General features: G+C 40.6%; 1 protein-coding gene across 2 annotated transcripts in view; it reads right to left on the bottom strand.

Moving 5' to 3' along the window:
- Window positions 1-2,686: 2,686 nt before the first annotated feature.
- SI (sucrase-isomaltase) overlaps window positions 2,687-22,008 on the bottom strand; it is a 49,731-nt gene continuing 30,409 nt past the window's right edge. For both annotated transcript variants that reach the window (XM_054205701.1, XM_054205700.1), the window contains 21 exons: window positions 21,238-21,406; window positions 20,266-20,362; window positions 20,049-20,161; window positions 19,821-19,946; window positions 18,891-19,019; window positions 18,667-18,774; window positions 18,323-18,385; window positions 17,920-18,054; window positions 17,331-17,415; window positions 16,271-16,409; window positions 12,245-12,378; window positions 11,790-11,824; window positions 11,582-11,698; window positions 10,139-10,287; window positions 9,162-9,246; window positions 9,010-9,066; window positions 8,215-8,339; window positions 7,842-7,930; window positions 6,342-6,391; window positions 4,029-4,199; window positions 2,687-2,749 (listed from right to left, as the gene is read on the bottom strand). In XM_054205701.1, coding sequence (XP_054061676.1) covers window positions 2,687-2,749; window positions 4,029-4,199; window positions 6,342-6,391; window positions 7,842-7,930; window positions 8,215-8,339; window positions 9,010-9,066; window positions 9,162-9,246; window positions 10,139-10,287; window positions 11,582-11,698; window positions 11,790-11,824; window positions 12,245-12,378; window positions 16,271-16,409; window positions 17,331-17,415; window positions 17,920-18,054; window positions 18,323-18,385; window positions 18,667-18,774; window positions 18,891-19,019; window positions 19,821-19,946; window positions 20,049-20,161; window positions 20,266-20,362; window positions 21,238-21,406 — 2,239 coding nt within the window. The remainder of the gene's footprint in view (window positions 2,750-4,028; window positions 4,200-6,341; window positions 6,392-7,841; window positions 7,931-8,214; window positions 8,340-9,009; window positions 9,067-9,161; window positions 9,247-10,138; window positions 10,288-11,581; window positions 11,699-11,789; window positions 11,825-12,244; window positions 12,379-16,270; window positions 16,410-17,330; window positions 17,416-17,919; window positions 18,055-18,322; window positions 18,386-18,666; window positions 18,775-18,890; window positions 19,020-19,820; window positions 19,947-20,048; window positions 20,162-20,265; window positions 20,363-21,237; window positions 21,407-22,008) is intronic.

The following is a 22,008-nucleotide window of genomic DNA, read 5'->3' as shown; positions in this document are numbered from 1 at the left end:
TGGAGGTTAGAGCAGCTGGAATGCCAAAGTTTTCGTTTGGTTACCGCTCCTAATTACACAGCTAGGAGGGACAGTTTCATAAAGTTCATTAACCTGTTACTTGACCTTAATTTAATGTCTAAGCTGTGGTCTTGGTCTGCAGTAATGGATTCAAAGGCTGGTTTTGCTCTGGTCAATGAAGCCGGACCCGTGCCAGGGGCAGGCGACACAGGGTTTAAAATACCAGACCTAATCTTTCAGGAGTCGATGAAAGGCCATGGAAAGAAACTCACCGATTCCCATGAGGTTTGGATCAGCTCTGGGATGAGCTACTTAAAACTTGAACATTTTTTCAAGAAAAAAAAGTACACTGGTAAGGTCCTGTTTGCATCTGGCTGTTCTCCGGTGCAGTTCCCCTGAAACCTGAACATTATTAAAATTTTTTTTAAAGTCTCAGTAAAGAGGAACCCCGCTTAGTAATGATGAAATGATATACATGTGCATATATATGCACGTATATGGATGTATATATGTACGTAACACGGATAAATAGATCTGTATGTTTACAAATTTCTGTATACATGTGTGTATGCATATATGTGTGTATGTATATAAAGTGTGTATATGTAGGTATATGTATATAAAATGTTCAAATATATATATACCTACTTAAGTATAATATATTAAGTGTTTTCTTTGATTTGTTTTTTAGGAATGCCCAGGACAGCAGCCAATAAAGTCCAGAAAAAGTACAGCGAAAGCAGAACTTTATGGCTTTCAGGGAAGGTTTTGTGCCTTTAGGTATCGTGCCTTTACGCGTGATTATTTTCAGTGCTAAAAAGTCAAACCACGCAGAGAGCGATACTCAAAAAATCCCGTTCTCAACACAAGGAGTATCTTTGTGGCTGCTCACGTAATTCCGTTGAAAACTGGCCCGCTGCTCAGCGCGGCTCCTGGACTTTCATGGGACTTCCCGCCGCAGGAGATGCGTCACAGCTCGTGCGCGTATCTGACCCGAAGAGAAGCACTGCATGAAGCACTACTTTCAACCTGAGGAAAATGCCACCCGGTTCAGCACGTACCTTCTTTGGTCTCCAGCTAAGGACCGTGACGCTGCGCAGATGCTTCAGGAGTGAGCTGTGGGGCAGGCTGGGCTGTGGGTGCTCGTACAGGCGGCAGGAGGGGATGCGCATTTCCCGGGCCCTTTGGAAGAGACGCAGCAGGGAGCACCTCCCTGAGGTGGACAACGCGTGTTTGAAGCTGTGATTTCTCAGTCTGTGTGAGTTCCGCATGGATTATTATCTTGGGGACTCGGTAAGAGCCTTCCCCTGTGGCTGAAACGCGGGCAGTGCAGCTGGCATGCCGAGCCTCTCAAAGCCAAGAAAACAGAACAGCGAGGTTCCCTGGATAAAATTAATAATAAGGAAAATGATGAAAATAAGCTCTTGGAAGCCTTTGGCTGTACCTGCCCTTTCACATGTCAGCTGGGGGGAGGCCGAGTGGTAGGGCATGACGTGAGAGGGAAGGGGTCGGAGGCTCGGTGACCTGCATGGCCCCTCCCCGCAGCCGGGGGACGTGTCCCTGCGTCTGCTCCTTACGCAGCTGGTCACGGCTGGCTCTGGAGAAACAGGGTCGTTTGTTCCTTCAGACAAAAATATTTCTCAGAATGGAACTTTAGACCTGAATGATCATCTTCTCTGGATTGCCAATTTGATCATTATTGATCATATTTGATCATTGAGGGGGAAGTTTCAGTAAATTCAGCCCTGTAATTACGCTGATCCGCCTAGGCGATGTTGGCTACTTAGCTCTTTTACTACAAAGTTTTAAAGCAGAGAGGAATCTTTAAAATGAATCTTAAGCACAGTCACTGGAGATTACCGCTACCTCTGACAGCAGTTTATCCCATCAAATTTAACTGTAAATACCCTTTACCAATCTGTTTAGCTCATACGCTGCACTCCTGGGATAGAAAAAGCCTTTAACGTGAATTGCTGTTATAGTAAACGTACCACAACGTTTCCTTCAGTGAAATAAACACTCGGAGACCAACATTCATTAGTCAACCTCAAGACTTCAGGTTTAATTTTACAACTTTAGATCAAAACACCGGGGAACACAAATGCCTGGCTAAAAAACCCTTAAAATTACTTCGGAAAGTACCTTAGTATCTTACAGATCAACAGCTTGAAACATCGTTTCACGCTAAAGCACTAATCTGAAAACATTTACTTTTACTTCATCTAGCCTCAAATACTTCTCTGTAGTAGTGACTTACATAGGCATAATCAAAATTAAGATGAAATGTATATATAGGCAGATTTATGGCCACAGGTCCACGCAAGGAACACCAGCCATATCCTTTTTTTACAAAATTTGTCGCGCATCAAGTCAGCCAGAAATTCTCCTCTGAGAAAACGCGGAGTTGTACTGTCGGTTGTGAAAGGTGAAGTTAGACTGAAGTGCCATACTGTTCAAAATACAGATTTTGCATCCCACCGAGAGCCTGTAGTTCGCCTTCAACAATACTGAAACGTGACTGCTTTATACACATAGTACCGCAATATGAACCGACTAACTAGTATATTTTTATAGTAAAAAGTATTCTAAGATGCCAAAGAGGCACTTGGAAAGCTGAAAAATTGAAAGGTAGTTTTAAAACAATGAGAAAATTCGTGGGCGTGGCCAATGTTGTTTTGCAGGCGTTTTAGCTCCACTGCAGAGTGTACTCTTCGCCTAAATCAAGTTGAAGCTTGGTGATTGTCAGGAGCTGTGAAAAAAAACAAACAAAATGAACAATTAGTAACTCTGCTCTGAAGATCCACTGCTTTTTCTGTCTTCAGTAGAGATGGTGGCTTCTCATTTGAGGTTACAAGAACTTACTGCTCTCCCTCTGCCTTTGTGTTTGTGTCGCTATAAACATAGTTTAACCACCATAGGTTTGGGATGTCTGATGATGAGGCTCTGATCCTTTCCCTTCATTCAGAAGCCCTTTTAAAACTCGGATTCCTTTTATTTTTAAAAAAAATAAAGGAATTTCTAAAAAGCAGCAAAACTTGGGAAATACTGTAATTCGACGGTGCGTATGAATTCCCTTTTTTTTTTTTTTCCCCCATCCAAAAGTCAACAGCAGAATGAAATACATTTTTAACAATTACATTTTTAACTCATGTTTTTGGCTGTGCACAAAACTTATATAGTTCTGGCTTTCCACTGAAAGAGAGGAAGGACTAAGACTTAGTAGAATACTGAGTTTCAAAGGAAGGGCGATAAGAACCCAATAGCAGAAGAGGTCAGGCGGTCTCCCTCGAGCAGAAAGCTGACAAGACACGCCTCGGCAGTTCTGTTCGTGTTTGAAGGATGCTCCGTAGGAGCGACGCCTTGAACAGCGTTACAATTATATACATTTATTTCAGCTGCCTCGAGGAGTGCTCGACTTGATTATCCGGGGAGGCGGGAGGGGAGGAACGTCCTGGAGAGGCACAAGCCATGCAGATGGAAACCCCGGTGCTCGGAAGTTGGTGGAAGGTATGCCGACAACTTTAGAGGAAGTGGGATTTGACTTGCGGATGGAGGAGCCCTGTGCCACAGTGCCTCCAGCCGAAATGGGACTGTCGAATAAGAAACGGTGGTAGGCAAACAGGGCTGGGAAATGACAATGTCATTGGACAAGACTGACAACGGGGTCGTGTAGAGACTATGAAAATAGTTGTAGTTGCTTTTCCTTCCTTCAGATCTCACAGGTTGCAAGTCAGCTATTGGGAAGAGCGGGAACCAAGCACAAACCAAAGTCCATCACTTTTCCAATGTCAGAAGCGGTTTGGGTTCCTCGACAGTAATTTCTATGCTTAAAAGCTCTACCACACTTACTGCACACTATTTACTATATATTGAACAGTGTGTTATATAAACATGACCTGATGGTAGTTTATGTATCTTATTGAAATGTATTTTAATATGTGGTATTACAGCTGAGAGCTGAATCTCCAAAGGCTGAAGAGCGCATGCGCAGTTGTGAAGGTGGCATTACCCTGCAAACGGCATCTCACCTTCTTGGTGCTATTGTAGTTCACGGCGTGAGGCGATGGGATTGTCCCGCCGTTCTGCGATATGGTCACCTGCGTAACACTGGTGGGCACCCCCAGGACTTTAATTTCAGTAAACTTTAAGTTGTTTGGATCGGTGTAACCGTGACGCAAAACCCTGATATCTAAAACATTCTGAAAGGAAAAGGAAAAAAAAAATGATATTGGAGATTGTCATTAGACTGGTACAAGTCCACTTCAGCTTTTCACTTGCTTTCCTCTCTTCCTATTTTTTTAATTATTATTTTTTTTTTAAATACTTGTATGCTGTTACTTATTTTGCAAATGTTGAAGCCTTCAGTTTTCTTCACATTGTTTATCTGGCTAGGTCATGGGCTCCGCTGTGTATTCAATTGCCACTCAGGCGATGGATGCGAGGAGTGAAGCAAGGAGTTGCTCTTAACCCCTGAGGTGAGCAGCAAGTGCTGCACGGACAAACCCCTCTGTCACTGTCGCAGCCTCAGCTCCTGGCTTCTATGAGGCCTGATCCAGACTCTGCTCTCCTGCTTTATGTCCTCACAGAGCAGCTCCTCCACCCCCATCATCTCCCTCGGCACTCACAGGTCCCCTCTCGTTTCCAGTTGCTGTGATTTTAAATACAGTATGGGCGCACGGTTTCTTTCAGGTGTACCCAGGTCCAGTAGGTCTCCAGGGAGAGAATGCCACGTTCAGCAGCCCAGAGATGGTTCCTGCTGGATCAGAGCCCAGGGGGGATCCCATGCAATTGTGCTATGGTGTAATTCTGCGTATTTAGTGCTTAGAGGGTATTACTTTTAGTGTGAGTATTTTTCATTGTTCGTCGATTCAAGACCTCTTTAATTACGCTTTTCCTTACCACCTTTCTGTAAGAGCAGGAGAAGGTGCACTTATTTTATAATCTCCTTGCAACTGCAAATGCTGAATATTAGCAAAACAAACTTCTCTTCCTTAGCAATTAACATTCAATTATTTGACAAAGACAGAATTAAATGAGAAGAAAGAACAGTGTGGATAAAACTAGAAGACATTCTGGCACCCTGGAAAACTAATGAAATAACAAAAGTGTATTTTCTATTACAATAGAAAAAGCATTTCTTTTAAACCAAAAGTCCACATAATTACAGTCTAATTTAATTCCAGGTATTCAACTGGTTATGATAAAAATTGAAACCTGACATCCTAGAAACGCTGGTACTTAAAATAAACGCTCGAGTTCATTGACTTCGTTACTCAGGAATGCATGCCAGGTTTTTGGTGTTGAAGAATAAAGAGAAAAAGCAATCCTGAACTGAGGCGGTGACTCCGCACCGGCCGCTCTGCAGAGCTGTGGCTGGGCCAAAGCTGCTTTCCCTGCTCTCCCGTCAGGCTGCCCCTCATGGGCATGGCCACAGCAGCAAAACCCACCATCTCCTAAGGGATGCGAGAGGTGTCTGGGGTCAACGCGCGCATCCTAGGACCAGGACTCAAGTTTATGGCTCAACCACAAAGACATCTCTGATTTGTGGTGGCAGCGCATGAGTAGGACTCGTGAATGGGCCAGGTCCTGTTCCCCCTCTCTTTGCTGTTTTAGAGAGTGATTTCTTTAGTGGTTTCCAATGACTGTGTATTCTACTGCTTCCTCCCAGAACTAAGATTGCATACAATAAATACATTCTACAGTGAACATGGGCAAATGCATTACTAACAGAAATGTCCCCCTCCTGACCCTGACAACTTTTCTTTCTTTTTGGAGCAGCGACATAGCTTGACCAACAAGGTAGCAAACAGCAAGGAGGACCCTGAAATTGCAAAATGGGTTGGGAAAAATTTAAGGTGCCCGTTGTTGAGAAGAAACCCAAATTCTTTGCTGGGCAGAGTTATTTCTCTGTAGCTGTAAGCCAGGGTCAAAGCCTCATCTCTGCAACCTCCAGCTTCCTTTTCACCAGCCAGGGCTGGTTTTCCTGGCACAGCTGTTTTGACCCATCTGCATGCTCCAGATGTTCTGCACTGATAGGTGCTTTCACATTATAGAAATCATTTATGAAATAAACTTGTACTTTCAGAATTACCTCAGAAATTGCAATGCCATAAGTATACACCTTATTTAACAACGTGCTGAAATGGTATCTTCGGACTCATTCTTAAATTTGTTCTTAACACAGTTTAATCATATTACTTGTAATCTATTAGATCGTGAGCACAAATTAATGTTAGGGTGGGATTTGTAGACATTAGGAAGTCCCAAATTAAAATACCTATAGTTAAAAATATAATAATCACCTAAAGTGATTATTCAGAAACTGTGATAGCATTATATACCTGATTAGCAGTAAATGATGTTAGCAGATACGCGCCATCTTCATATGCATCTGTTAGAGAGAAAGAATAAAATAAAATGCGTTCGCTATTTACTTTAGTTAACGCATTGTCAAAATTTCAGTTCAAGAATTGTGTCCGTATACTATACACAAATATATGGTATGTCTATCTGTACATAAATAAAGAATAGTTCTTTATTTCCAGAAGGCATGTGTTTTTAGCTGTAAAATTCTTTCTTATAGGACTGCCTGCGTAAGAATATTTTAGAGGTAATATAAAAAACCACAGCATGAGGAAGAACAAGGGCATTAAGACCAGTGAGAGAAAAAAGTTTCTCGCTGAAGAAGGCATGGGAGATGTTTCCCACATCCACCTCTCTTCACTGTCCAGTTACACATGACCATGATAGACATTGATGCTTCTTTGAAATCACTGTTGTATATTTTACTATTCAGCACTAAATGAACTCAAAGTAGTGCTAATAATCAGGGGCGTTGTAGGTTCTCACCTTCCTGCACTAACGAAAAGAGATCGTGGGCATCCTGGTGAGATGCACTTTATAATCTACGCTGCCTTCACTTATCATCAGACTTCCATAAACATAGCCATCATTTCTGAGTTCCAGTGCTAACAGGCAGTGGGGTGTGGGAAGCACCTCAAAATAGACTAACACCATCCTGCAAACTTCCCTACACATCAGTACGCAAAAGAACACCACTTTCTGCATTACTTGCAGTACTCTCAGGTGTTATTGCTGTTACAAGGGTAATACGCTCTGGATGAGAAGGATAAATGGCATCTAAATATCTCTTATCTGAAGACAATTTAAATGTAGTCGTGTTGAGGAAATGAGTTAAAACTTCCCACATAATCTATGCTTATGGCTCCCATAGCTTTGAGAACAAATCTTTGTTATCTGTGTTGCCTTAGGTCCAGGGCACAATTTCATTCATACAACATATTAATTCTATAAATCATAACATTATGCCATTTAAATCGGGAAAATTATGCTAATCTGAAGGTTTAATTTCAGTTTTGTCTCGGAAGGCATGTTCGGATATGTCCTCCAGAAACGTGATTGCTTTGGCCAAAGTCCATCATTTCCATCTGCGTCTCCTGCTCCTCCTCGAGCACCCCACGCTCCACTGAGGACGTCTAAGGCAGCAGCAACCACCAACACTTCTTTTCCAAGGTGATGGCCAAGCGATGCAGTTTTGTACAGCTTGCAGTTTCCTCTTTGACAACGGTGTTATTGTTTAAAACTGCAGGCAGAAAGCTCCAAAGTCAGCTACTGAGCATTATTTGGTTTTCAGGGACTGCTGTAATTTGTTTCATCTCTCCCCAGTTCATATCCTTGGGTTTTGTCTGGTCTGTTTTCATTTCGGCTTTGAATACCTCCTAGAGTGGAGGCTCCACAGCCTCTCTGGGCAACCTGCTGCAGAGTTTGACCATCCTCACAGCAAAAAAAGCATTTTATAAAGCAAGAAGCACCATACATACCAATGCGAACCCCATCGTCCCAGTAAAGCTGTCCTTCTGCAGCCAGTGAGTCACTCAAAGCAACAGTGAGTCCCATCGGGTTTTTACGGCTATGGAAAACGGAATAATGTTTTCTCAGTTTCCTCAGCTAATCCTCTTTCATATTTATCCAATGTTAGAATTTTTTAAGAAATATTGTATGCCACTCAATCGATCTCTCTTACTCATCTTCCTAAGCTCATACTATTAAATTTTTAGGAGACCATTAGGAGGAAACCAAAAGAAAAACCAGCCATAAAGTTGCTGTGCTCTCATACATGCAGCTTCTCTGGGGACTGGTAGCATTTATATGCAATTGTGCAAAACCAAATTGTAAATTTTAATTTAATCTTACCTATAAAAGGTTGTATTAGCAGGTGTTTGCCAAGCAAGGATGTATCCACCTCGGATATGCAGGTTGATATGGTCCAAAGGAGCTGGTAAAAGTGTGAATTGTCCCCTAACGCCAATATCTTCATCCTATTTATGAAAAAATAAAAATGTCTACTACTGAATTACCTTCACTTTACAGGTTTTTTTTAGAATGAAATGATCCTTTTTTGCTAGACAGATTAATCAGTTGTTACTGCAATAGTAACTACATAATGTTTTTAAGAGAAACTCTGAAATTCTGTATCTGTAAAAGACTGGCTTGACCACAGCTGAACCAAAGGGGCCAGTCAGGTGAAATACAACTTGTGATTAATTAAATGATTTTCGATGTCTGCTCTTCCTGTTACCAAAGCTTTTCTTATTTTCTGTGAAATATGTTGAGGCTAAACCTGCTCTGTCTTTCTCCATTCCAGGATTCCTTACAAAGACATTGTGTATATCATTTGAGGGTTAAAAAAGTTAATAGAAGGACTTCAAATTAAAGGTTTTATCATCTTTTAATTTACCCTGAAACTGTGGTCATTATTACATCATTATACAGGAATCAACAATTTTATTTTTTTTTTATCAGCTAAAAAGATGTTAAGAACTCATCCTGGTTAGTATTAGTATTGGATGCTAAGAACTGATACTGAATGCAAGTTTGTAAAAGGGAGAGGGAGGGTTCACACCTCACCACCCCTCTCAGCCCACCCTGCTTCTGGCTGAACAGCACTGTGAAGAAGACATATAACATATCATTTTTAAAATGACTTACTGTGTAGTAATCATACCAGCGGGCATTGGGTAAGTAAGCATTCACTGTTACAGCATTCTGGAATTAAACATACATGTTTTAGGTACCTTAAATCAAAAAGTGATGTTTGGCTAAGGGGGCTTAAATATTTTCGTAAGTGCTTATGAACGTACCTGGTGCATCACAGGGCTGATGAGCAGCGCAGGGCCCCAGAGGAACTGCTCATATATTTCCCAGGTTGTTCTGTCTTGCACAAACCTGCAAGTTAACAGAAAATTGAGTAGACATTGGGTGGTGAATTTTTCCAAAGTGTTCCCTTGTTAAGTTATTTTTGTCAGTAATTGAATCTACTATTTCTGGTATCTACTATTTCCTCGTCTTTATTCTAGTATTAATAATTCATAGATCAATTAATGCTTGCCAGGAACGCATAAAGATCCTAATGTGAAAATCATTAGAGGAATGCAAGCTATTACTTAGCTTTCTTTTTTTGCCATTTCCTTGCATTTGCTTTTCAGTATATTTAGATCACAAAACCCAGAAGATCCATTGTGCTTGGCCGGCATTAGCAATAATAAGATTAGGCTGTGGACAGCCTTGGCAGCCACTTCCTAATTTGTGCCACTGTTTTCTTAGGCAGTTGCTTTGAAAAAAGCAAGTCAATACATGCAAACAACCCATTGTTCCTCGGCCAAGGTATGCATGTAGATAATAGACCACATGTTTTAATAGAAGGACTTAAAGCTTTTGCAGGTACTGCCCTTCTTGACCAGGAACAAAGAAGGCTTTATGTGTCTAACAACATTTTTTTTTAAAAAAAAATCTGCTATATCAGCTTGGACACACACATTCTGTATATGATCATCAGATCAAACTTTTTCATTGCTTGCTCTTCAGGAGGTTAGGGGTGAGCTTTAAAATTTAAATCTTACTCCTGGAGAAGCAAATGTTCAATTGTGTAGAATGAAAAGTGGAAAACTATCGCTGTTCAAGTGACACTTGATAGTGAAAGCTCCTATTCTCAGTCTTGTGCTTTTTTGTTGAAAGGAAAATTGCAGTAACTAAGAGAAAATTTTATGGTCAGGAGGGTCGTAACTACAGAAGTTTTAGTGGAAATTCCTGATAAGGAGAGCAAAGGAGTCACACGTACTCATGGAGCATGGGGCGGATCACAGTGCTGCCATGGGCATGGGCATCATACATTAACGTGTAGAGATAGGGCAGCAGGGTGTATCTTATATTCAGCACATTCCTGGAAATGGCCTCGAATGTTGAGTTCCAGGAAGCAGGATCTTGCCTCTGAAAGAGAAGAGACCCTTGTTAGTCATGCTGGATTGTTTTATTCAGAAAACACAAAAAAAAACCCAAACCAAAACCAAAAAGCCAAAGAACAGGTCAAAGAATTGACTAATGTTCACAAGACACTTCAATTTCCCCTCCAAACTAGAGCACCTTCATCTGTTCCCTCTTCAATTAAGGAGTAAGCGACACTAACAACAGGTATCACTGTCAGCCCTAGGAAGGGAACTCGAAAGAGGGAAGGTCAGAAAAACCTGGGGGGGAAGTACCGTAAAAAACATCTAATGCAAAGTGGCCCGAAGGCGTGACACATGCCAGTGTACATAATTTATTATCCCTCTTTTCTGCAGGGCAGCACTCAGGACCTGCAAGAAGAGACCGAAGCACTAATGACTGATGTCAGGGAGCACTTCCAAGCTTTATTAAATGTATTGAACAATACCTAGGCAAATTGGGTAGGACTGGAAGCAACATGATAACCCTGCGTCTGCATTTTTAAAGGCTTTAAAAGTCCTATCGAAAGGTGTGCCGCTGCAAGATAAAGCACACAGTTTTGAAAAAGAGACTTTAATCCATTAGATATACGCCATAGAAATAGCTCTACTCCACTGGAACTGAAGCTTTAACTGGAATAGAAGTGCTGTTTCTTTTTTTTTATTATTTTTCCAGTTATCTTGTTTTACAGCTTTCTACAATATAGTCCTTAGCCAGCAGAGACCTACATTTAGGCCATTATTTTCCTTTACTCTTTAAAGAAATACAATATCTGATGGTGGCAAATGTGCAAAGCACAGAAATTGCCGAGTCTTACTCCAGAATCTTATTACACTCTTCCATTTCCGCACTTGTTGTATAATTATGGACAATTAGGGCTGAGAGCACCAAGGTCAGTTTTGCTCCTTTCTGTGCGATTGCCATGAAAGCGCTCTATTTTAGTCTTTCTGGTGTAGTGTGCTTAAATAAAAATAGCATACAGGGAAAAATATGTAGGAGTTTGATTGAGCCAAAGCAAACAGAACATGCTTCCTTCAAGTGGTCTGAATCCCAGAGCCGCCCCTCTGTGGGCATAAAACCTCCCAGGTGAGGGGGAGGCTTACCGCAGAGCTATAAATAAATATAAATAAAGGCAATTTTTATTTGATAAAGAGCCAAATGTGTTCTTTTCTTGTCCATTTTGCTAGAAAAGTACCTTTTTTTTTTTGAGCCAGGCCAGCTTGTGTGATGTTCTGGCTGATCTCTACATGTGTGTCGCAAAGGCCCAGCCGTTAACAGTCATTAAAAAATTGTGACTCACCCTTGTTCCTTTCTCATTGTGATTCCTCGAATATGGGTAAAAAGCACCCAGCTGCATCCAGCGAAGACACAGCTCATACTCCGAGTCTTTGAAGAAGCCACAGATATCGGCTCCTGTCTGAAAGTTTAAAAATGATCCAATTGTAATATTATAAATTCTTGTACAGCATCAAGATAATGAAATGTAAGGTAATAACTCATTAACTTACATAGGATATTCCAAAGAGACTGAACTCCATCATACCTGAAAGGAAGAATAATTCAACATTACCAGCTGGGTTTTTTCTTCCCCTTTGGTGTGCTAATGGTTACATAGATAATACATATTGTAATGCTGAATAAGCAGGAAAAAAACAAACAAATGCAAACATGTTTTTTCTAATGTGTCATGTTTTTCTCCTACAGAAAGAGATGGAAGCTGGTTGGTCAGGAGCAAACGAAGAAATGAGTAGCAGGACACAGGGCGTGAAGGTGGCAAGTCCCAAAGGAATAAAAGAGCTCCCAGCACCCGGTGCAGAATTGAAGAAGGAAAAAAAGCATTCTGGTTGCAGAACTAAAGGACTTATTTCAGCTAGAACCACATGAATGCTAAAAGCAATTAGGTAAAGGAAAAGAAATAACTGCACACAGTAAATTGAATACAGATCCTTTTCCTTCTACGTACCAATAACAGACTTGGCTAGCTGATCCCAAGCTGCAGTGTTATCGCCAAGCCAGTGTCCTGCCCATCTTCCACTACTGGGATAGGTGGAACGGGTGATAACTATCCCACGCTCCCTGGTGACATTCTGCAAAGCCCTGGCATTGAAAATAGACAACAAAACCAAATTACGTGTGAAATATTACACGAGAACTTATTACATAAGATGGTCTTTGAAAATGCACATAAGGGCTTATATTTTCATAGGGAAGGGCGGCCTTGTTGTATGCATAAATATGCATACATCCAATCCAGATGTGCTTTTTGCAGCAATTCACTGTGATTCACACATGTACGGGAAGTCAGCAGTGTCAGCCAACCTGTCGCTGGAAAGAGAAGTGGCAAAACAAGGAGGTGCTAAAATACAGATTTCCAGCTCAAACTAATTACTGTGTGGGAAAATATGAACGTAGCCCAACTTGCACGTTTTCCTAAGGGTTTCACAATGTGGTCCAGGGCACATCATTCCTTTCTTAAAGTAACTTAAACTTGCGGCAACAGTTAATAATCATTTAACAAAATACATACAAAAAAGATCATAAGTGGGAAAATAGATGTGACAGGAATATTGGACTCCAGTTGCCAAAAAGGTATTGAAACAAAAAAAATGTCATGGATCTATAGAGACTTCAGAAACACTGAGATGACATGATATCAATGTGAAATGACCAACATGGATTGGCCTAAAAGCAAACATATTAAATCAGTATTTTTTCAGCTCAGGGCAGGTAACAGACCTCGCAGCTAAGGAGTCACTACCAATGTGTGTGACTACCTTGGCATTAGCTGACGTCCTCATCTGATCGCATTTGGCCTCCTCATACGCAGAAGAGATTTCAACCAGAGGTTAGTAACTTTTGAGGATGATGGTACTTCTCTTTCCCAAATTACGGACAAAAAAAACCTCCAGGACGGGAAACATACAGGCGCTTAGGTTTGGGGATAGAAGCTAGCACCAGGCAAGGACTGTCATGGACTTTTCAAGATGCTCTGGCACTGAAACCCAAGAGCCTTGCTCAGGATCCTTGCTGTTGAGAGGGAAGAGGGCGGCTTGCCAATGACTCGGGAGAAGAGCTCCTGAGGCCCCCAAGGTGTGGACGTGAACAGACAAATGGAGAACTGATTAACCAATTAACTGCATTACCTCAAATAATTAAAAAAAAAAAAAACAAACAACTAAAGCCTTGGCCATTACGACAAAGTACCTGCAAAGGCAACCAATTAAGCTTTAGGGGGAAAAAAAATAAAGAGCTGAGTTCAGGGGAATTTATGCTTTCTAGTTGCTCCACCAAGAGTAGGAGCACCTTGCTCTGCACTCTGTGCTGTTGGTCTGTGCGATGTGACTGGCACGGCTGCATTCCTGCTCCGCTTCCTCAGAACAATTCCTTTGCAGCCATGAGCACATACTGTGAATCATTACGACAAAATACTAAATCACGATACTAGTAAGAAAGCTACACTGATTAACTCACACTGCTCTCCACTGCTAGCTTCACAATAATTGCCTAAACAGCTGCTTCAATAAGGCACTATTTATTTATTTTTCTACAGGATTTGCAGCTTTAGTGACACTATAATTACAGTAAAAATACACAAGTCACTTAAATTACCGTCGCAATTAAACTAGACTAATGTGCTGTAATTATTTCTTCTAAGACAAACAGTAAGTTTTCCAGTATCTTTTATTTCTTTGTAACATACTAGCAAATGTTTTCAGCCTCTGCCTGTTTACCCCACTTCAGCAATGCTTTGGAAATTGCAGGTAAAATTTCAAAAGTAAAGAAGTGTGTGTCGCGCGTAGAACTGCTCGAGGCTGAGCACAGCCCGAGTATTTTGCCGACTGGAGGTGCCAGCTCTCTGCTTCAGGACTGAGGCACAGCTGTAGCCATGAAAAGCAATTACTCATGTCACAGAGCCTGAATTTACCTCCAAACGGTCACTACACTCACTAGTGAGGGTTCTGGCTTTCACGCCTATGCAAAAGCCTCATTACGAAAGAACAGCATTAAGCCCCTATCCAGAAGCTTCCTCTGTCGAATGGATGGAGAACTGAAATTACATCATTACATGAAAAATTGCTGCTTGGTTTTAAGTTATAGGCTTTTGTGAGTTTTGTGTTCAACCGATCTTGCTCGTTGGATGGTTTAGTATTAGAATAAATTATTATTACAGCACGTCTTCAGTTGCACAATTACTCCTTCAGTGAGTACCAAACAATAAATTGGGAGCTGATATATATAGATATATGTATACACACACACACATATACACGCACATATTATTTTTTTTGAAATCACATTTTTCTAAACATTTCAATATTTCCCTACATTTCAGTTCATACCTAATACACAGAAAGAATGCTAATATTCCTTTTACAGTTAAATTGTTGTCGCCTTACAATGCCCAAATCCCATGTGATTTGGCTGACACAAGAGGTATCCGACGTTCCTTCCTGTCCTGTCAGCAATTTCGCTCCCGCCTTGACCGGCAGAGCTGCAATGGCACGCTGCCAAATATAACATCCGCTCCGTCAAAAATTCAAGCAGCCTTGACATCTTCTTTCTTTATGGTAATATCGAACTTACCAAGGGCTTTAAGGTCATTAAGACTTAAAAAGAAACACTGTTTCCTTGCTTACTCGTTGAATTGGAAATGAAATGGCACAGATACATTATCATTAGATCAGACGTTATCTACAGCAGGCTGGGGTACTCTTCAGAAAGGAGCAGATAACGACGTCTGCCTTGGAACGGAGGAAATAAATTCTTAAAAGTAAAGCCCTGTGCACGCAGTTTGCATTTCAAAAGCCACTGTTTCCCCTTTTCACTACTACTAAATTTATTTTAATTAGAGGACATAAGCGAGCCTATCTTAAATTAACATTGTTAAAACTCTGTATCCGTTTTCCCTCACTAGATGTAGAGCGTAAGGCGAAAACAATATCAATCCTAGGAGTAAACCGGGCTACCCCAGCGAAACCTGGAAACAAAAGGCATTTTATATTTTAATTACAGCAATTATGGGAGACTATCATTGAGTAATTATTGTTCCCAACAGCTGATTAAAATGTTCAGACCTGTTCTCCATTCTGCCTTGGGAATGAGTATCCGAGCAGTGTCTTTTGACTGACTTGTGCCGTTTACAATGCAGAGCATCGCCCCGGGACAGCCTTGGCGCCTGTCTCGTAATAGAAATCTCTGCCGAAAAGGCAGCATGTTGTGTTTGAATGTGTTGGGACAAGGAAAAGCTCGATGGTGAGTAACTACATCCAAATTCAACATGCACCGTGGCCATCTTATTTCATAAAACAGGTCGGCAATTTCGCTTGCACAACATAACATTTATATGGATGAAGCCCTCAGAACTGGTAGACCAAGAATTACTCCCCAGCTCGGTGAGCAGTAAGTTTCTTAATATCAGACTTGGGTGAACTGTCTTTAAATCGCACCTGGACAATTGTGTCTGCTCAGGGTCAGGGATTTTAAAGCTGCTAAACTCAAAATAAAGACTTTGCCTGCTTGCCCTGAGACAGTCAGTGATGCAGCTGCGGGTATAGACATGCTCGAGCGGGTGTTTGTTTTCTCTTCTAGCTAGCTCCAGTCACAGAAGGTATTTATCTCAGTGAAACCACGGAAGCACAGCTCCAGCTCAGGCCTGCACAGACCCACCTCACCTCCTCCTGCACATCCTTTCCAGCAGCTCAGGTCCATATCGCCCTGCGTGCGCCAGGGCCGAGAGCACTGCGCTAAGTGAGCAGTGACGGGACTGAATAATACCAACTGCGAGAGCTCTGGCACTGCTGCTCAAACTTCTGACCTCCAAACTCCACTTCTGGATGAAGTGAAGAACCACAGATATTAGGATAAAACCAAAGATTTCTCAGGCATGTTAAATAAACTGTTGGAAGTTTTAGCTGTAAGACTGTAGACACAGAATACTCATTTGCTACATATTTTGGAAACATACACAACTTACGCGAATTTCACTTACTCTAGGGTAGGTTTTGTTTGTGACCATCCATAAAGGCTGTGGACATCATAGTGTCTAACTGGGGTACCGTCTGGAAGATATTGTTGCCCTTCCATGCATGGTGTTTTGAAAGCTAATCCTTCTGACCGGTATCCCAAGTCTAACAGGAAGGGAACAAAAAATATTAATTTTAAATAATGAATATTCAATAATGATTTGAGTTACTTTTTCTGAATTTTCATAATTTCTTTGGCCTTCGCGCACTTTTAGACATATATACTGTCATTTATTTATTTGTAATTATAAAAATAGCATTTCCAAAATGGAATATTTCAAATATTCCTATGTGGGCATCTGGGTCTGTGTGTGTGTTACTAGCTCAGTTACAGATGCTCTTGCTGAAGAGGCTTAAAAAGTAAACAGCATATATCCAAATTCAGAAGATACTCCACATCTTTGTAAACATTGTCATATCATCCATATAAACAGAAAAATGTGTGTGGCACAGGGTACGGTCTGTGTCTGAATATTATCTTCCTGACGATTTATGAGAAATCATTCTTAAGAACCGAAGAAACAGTAAGCAACAGGAGTATGCTAATAAACCATTAATAATTATTGATTAGTACTACTTTACATGAGTACTTAAGTAAAGCGATGCTAAGAAAGCTAAGTATTTCAAGTATTTGACTGTACAGATAAATGGTAATGAGAAGAGACACAACGATCTTTTCTAAATTTTTAATTAGTTTTATTATTCATCCGAGAAAATCAAAACAGAGAACTACATTCTCTACCGTACCTAAAGCAAAGCACCTAGATATAAAATAGGTATCAAAATCCATATGCAGACAAGTGGCTGGAAATAATTTTAGTTTTAAAAGGTGCCATGCTGTTACTGCTCCCACTGAAAGAGATGGGGTTGAAGTGTGCCCATAATCTCAGAAATAAAGGCCCACTTTCAGTTAAGAGTTGTGGTTTTATATACCTAACTTCAGGCATTTAAGCCACATATACCATATACGAAATTACATAGTAACCAGATCGACTTAAAACTTTTTTAAGGAGTGATCAGACTTACTAGGTATATATGGTGGCATATTTAGGAGGTCATTTCTACACCCACCAATGGCGCCATTCATAAAAGCTGCGGGTTCATTCATGTCCTAAAAACACAGAGAAAACCTGATGGTATTTGCTACACATTTATAAAACACACTAAATTCTAAATTACAAACAAGTAGCATTGTAGAAGTCCTCAGGAACCCTTGCAGGTGCAGTCTCAGGCTACCATTCTATGTTTTCTTGAGACGTTCACCTGTGGCATGGTGCAGGAACAGGGAGACGCAAAGTGTTTCAAGGGAAGAACAGTGAGTCTGGACTCCGTTTTCCCCGTGCAGACAGTGTCACAGTGGAGTCATGATGCACTGAGGCACCGCAAGTGTGCAACCTAGAGCCAAAGTGGGGCCTTTGGCTGGGGGCTCAGGTTCTGCCTGGTGCTCTGCTTGCTTTCCCTTCTGCCTAGTTTTTTTATTTCACTTAATGGCAATTTAACGCGAGATATCCCCTGAGCTTCAACAGCAGTACGTATATGTGAAATGTGGTGCACTCTGCTAGTGTCTGGCAGAGGAAAAAAATATTCCAGAAATGGAATGCGTTTCTACACTTACAATCCACAGGCCATCAAACTTGATGCTTCTTGAGGCATTGGTGGGATTGTTGTAGAACTCCAGGATTTCTCTCTTCCACCAGGCCACTGTGGAATTGCGGAAGAAGTCTGGGAAAGCAACGTGTGCTCCATAGAGCTGTAAAAATAGTAGGAAACCAAAACAGATACAGGACTGAAAGCAACCTGCTGTTAAAATGTTGGAATTTGTTTTAAAAATTTAAAAATTAAAAAAAAAAAAAAAAATTACTTGTTCCCTAACATTTTTAGCTCTGTTAGGAAGGCTAGCCAGTTTCTGCACCTTATTCCTCCCACTAGAATTACCAACTAGTTTGCTGCTATTTTCTTTAATTAGTGTGCTACTCTGTCTAGATTTGAGTCCATAACCAAATCGTATCAACGTTTACCTTTATTTGGGTTTGCTCAGGCAGTGACTCATTGACTTGTACATTGGGAAGGAATGGCCAGACCTGAGGACAAAGAACATTTTAAAATAATCAAACCACACTGAGTGTAAACCGAGCATCAGCAACGGACAGATATAACCATTTTCTTCCCTGATACCTATGTGGAAGACCACACAAACTGAAGACAATTCAGTTTGTAGTATTTATTCAACGTGTCATTTACAGCCAGGCATGAATATAGCATTAGCACTTTCCCCCTGTGGCTAGCACTGAAGTCTAGGCTGACATGTTGCTCTCTTGGATACAGCATGCCTCTGCTGTCATCATCTTTTTAAGAACACTACCTTGGAATATATAATGTCATTGGTGTTGGGCCATTTTATGAAGACATCGTCCTCCACACCTCTTGAGAAGGTAGGATAATAGGTTTCATTTCCAGAGATGGCTGGATCCTACAACAAAAACACATTTACCCTTATGTTCAAAAAACAAGTTCAGAAATGCTGTTGAATATATGCAGCATTCTGCAATGATGTATTGAAATTTAAACGCAGTATTCAAAACTGACCAGGATAATGATAAATCTCATTCCTTGTTCTTTTATTCTGTTAATCAGAGCCGGTAATCCAGCAAAGCGTGTGCCAATGGTGAAGTCCAGTTGCCTTTCCATATGGTCAATATCTACATATTGGACATCCTGCGGTTCACAAAAACAATTAATGTAAAATGAATTTTTTCTTTTTCCCCAAACATATATTTATTGAAAATCTGCTAAAATAAGTAAACTACTGAACTTTTGAACTGTAAAATTGGAAGCATCTGTAACTTTAAGGTAAAGCTATTAAATGAATATTATACAACCTATCAGCAAGTCCAATACAAAATAAACTTTTCACTACTGCATCTAGTTTGAGGGTAGAAATTAATATGATAGATAAAAAAGTCCTGGATTTGTACATATGTGTATGTACACAGAAACTGCATGTATGCTACCATTTCTATAAGGAAACAGTTGTTCTGCATTGAAACAGTGATGTTAATTACATTTAAAATGAGTCACATTGGTTTTACAGTATAATTTTGTGAGATCTATGTGCTATTCCAACTTTCCAACAAAAACCCGTGCCAAATCATAACTAACTTGACACAGAGCAATATACCATTGAAACGATGCTGCTTCATTTTCTTTTCTGCTCTTTTTTCTTGTTGATCACTGCCCCTTCATAGCCAGCATGGTGAGAGCCCATGACTGACTAAGGCATCTGGGTGCCTCTTTGGTATGAACGATAAGGAAAATAAAGCAACCTAAGGCCTAAATTTAACATGGCCCAGAGTGTACAGAGATGTTCAGCTCTGGCATAAAACATAGTCTGCTCTACTCTACCATGGTGGTGGTTTTTTTTCGTTGGTTTTTGGTTTTGTGTTTAAGTGGGCTTAGTTAATACTCTGAAATCAAAAATTCAGGCTTGAGCTCAAACGTTAACTGCTAGCAGCGTACAAGGGGAATGTCAGCTCTCTTCATGTCCTCCACCAGTTGGGCGATTTCTGTGTCATTCCTGTATCCATAGCGGCACAACTGGAATCCCAAAGACCAGTAGGGTGGCATGACTGGTCGTCCAATCAGCTAAAAATAAGACAGAATATTTGTGGTGAGTAGGTGAAAACAAAACAAACAAACCAAGCAAACAAAAACCAATATTAGTTTGTAAGAGAGTAAGAATCCTACTGCAGTGTACTCCTGAACAACAAGTTCTGGCGTTGGGCCTAAAACCATGTAGAAGTCAAGAATTCCTCCAGTGGTGCGGTATGTCAGGGCAGGGGTTGGCTGGACCGTCACATCTGGAAATGGAAGAAGTGAAATGAGAAAAGGATGCCTGGATTAGCCACTGTTGCAAAACACTGACCATAAAAAACATTAGAAAATAAAGTGAAGATTTTCTTACCCATTGCGTTGCTGTTAAGCAGGAGAACACCATGGGCATTGCCATCTTCTTCCAGAGCCATGTAAAATGGATGGTGACCATAGGAGTTCAAGTGGTACTGCAAACAAAGTAAAATACATTTTCCTGGGGAAGCATCACAAGTATTCACTTATTTACATTTATTAATAAATTTAATAAAAGACCAGACACACAACTGCCAAATACACAACAAATAAACTCCAAAAATATATACTTACACTCTACATAAGTACAAAACATATCTTTAGAAGATCACTTTCAACTTCACAATTTGAGTCAGTCTTGTTCAGATTGACCAGGCAGGAAGGAAAGCAAAGGTATTACTGCCTTTAAAACTTGCTAATGAGAAAGTGCTTCCACAGGACAAAACTTTCCCTTCTTTTCAAACATTAGCAGGTGTCTGTATGATCAGGAGATGCTGGTGACATTCTGTTATGTTTCATTTACTCAAAAATATATTGAAATGTGAACTGGAAATTAGAGCTATAATTAACCACCACTGTTTCATTGGTCATTCCCTGCAAACTGGAAACATTGTGCTATCTCGTAGGAAATGACACAAGTATACACATAGACATAAGATTTCTGGTTTACTGCTGGAAGTACAAATTTAATCCCGTAGTAGTAGGAGTTGTCCTGACTCATATCTAGCTTTCAGAATAATTAACTGAGGAGAATTAAAAAAAGGAGGAATGCACTGCTGTTTCTAAGCCATTTGTTGTCTTCTGATATCTGATTCAGGACCTCCAAACATTGGTCTTGCTGGTTGCGAAGGATAGGTTTGGAGAAGTGCGTTGTCATTGAGACACCACCCAAATTATAAGCCACAATAAATGCAATCAAAGCCAATAGGTGTGTCCGGTACCAGCAAACATCCACTGGACTTTAAAGTCCTGCTGAACACCTCCACACATTAGCCTCATTGGTCCAAAAGCCATATTTGCTTCTACTTACAGTAGGAGGCTGGTCCCTTGTGAACATTCCCCAGGAGTGCCAGCTCATGTTACGTCGAAACATGGTGTGCTCATTTTCTCCAAATCCATATATATATTGGGAAGCTAAGCGGGTAGAAATCTGAATGAACATGTCGCTGAACGTGAAAGTGGGTAGCTGCGAATCCCAGCTAAAATGGAAAGAGGAAAATAAAAACAAGAATATAGCATCTTCAGTGCTGTGTTTAGCTGGCAGACGCTTTTTTTAGGCTACTCTCACTCTTCAATAAAGGCAGAATAAAACTGTTACAGTTATAGAGAAACTTAAAACATGCGAAATGAGGATGTCTGAGAATTTAATACACAGTCTAGAGACACAAAGTCCTCTCAGTCTCTCAGAGGGTTATATATTATGCACAGGGATCATATACGGCAAGTTGCATGATATTCCGGCAATTCAGTGAGAAAATGTGTTTCAAGAGAGTATGATCGTATTTTCCTCACAGACCGATCCTTGGTGCCACATGGAATATAGTAAATAAGGTGCTTTTTACAGTTCACTGGACTTTTTGTGCAGATTACACTGAAACTGTATTTATAGGTCTCATTTGTTGTAAATCAGCATCTTTACAGTTGGAAACCAAACTGCAACCTGATGATGCGCTGCCAAAGAATTACATCATTACAGGAGGCTGAATTGCAGTTTGAATGATTGCTCTGGTTGGCAAAAAGCAACTCAGCTTACAATTAAGTTTTGAGTACTTTAAAAAATGACATAAGAATGGGGTTTTTT

Source organism: Rissa tridactyla, chromosome 6, assembly GCF_028500815.1.
Source record: "Rissa tridactyla isolate bRisTri1 chromosome 6, bRisTri1.patW.cur.20221130, whole genome shotgun sequence".
Lineage (NCBI taxonomy): Eukaryota > Metazoa > Chordata > Aves > Charadriiformes > Laridae > Rissa > Rissa tridactyla.
The sequence above is the reverse complement of the archived record's forward strand: the minus strand, read 5'-3'. Positions and strand labels throughout refer to the sequence as shown.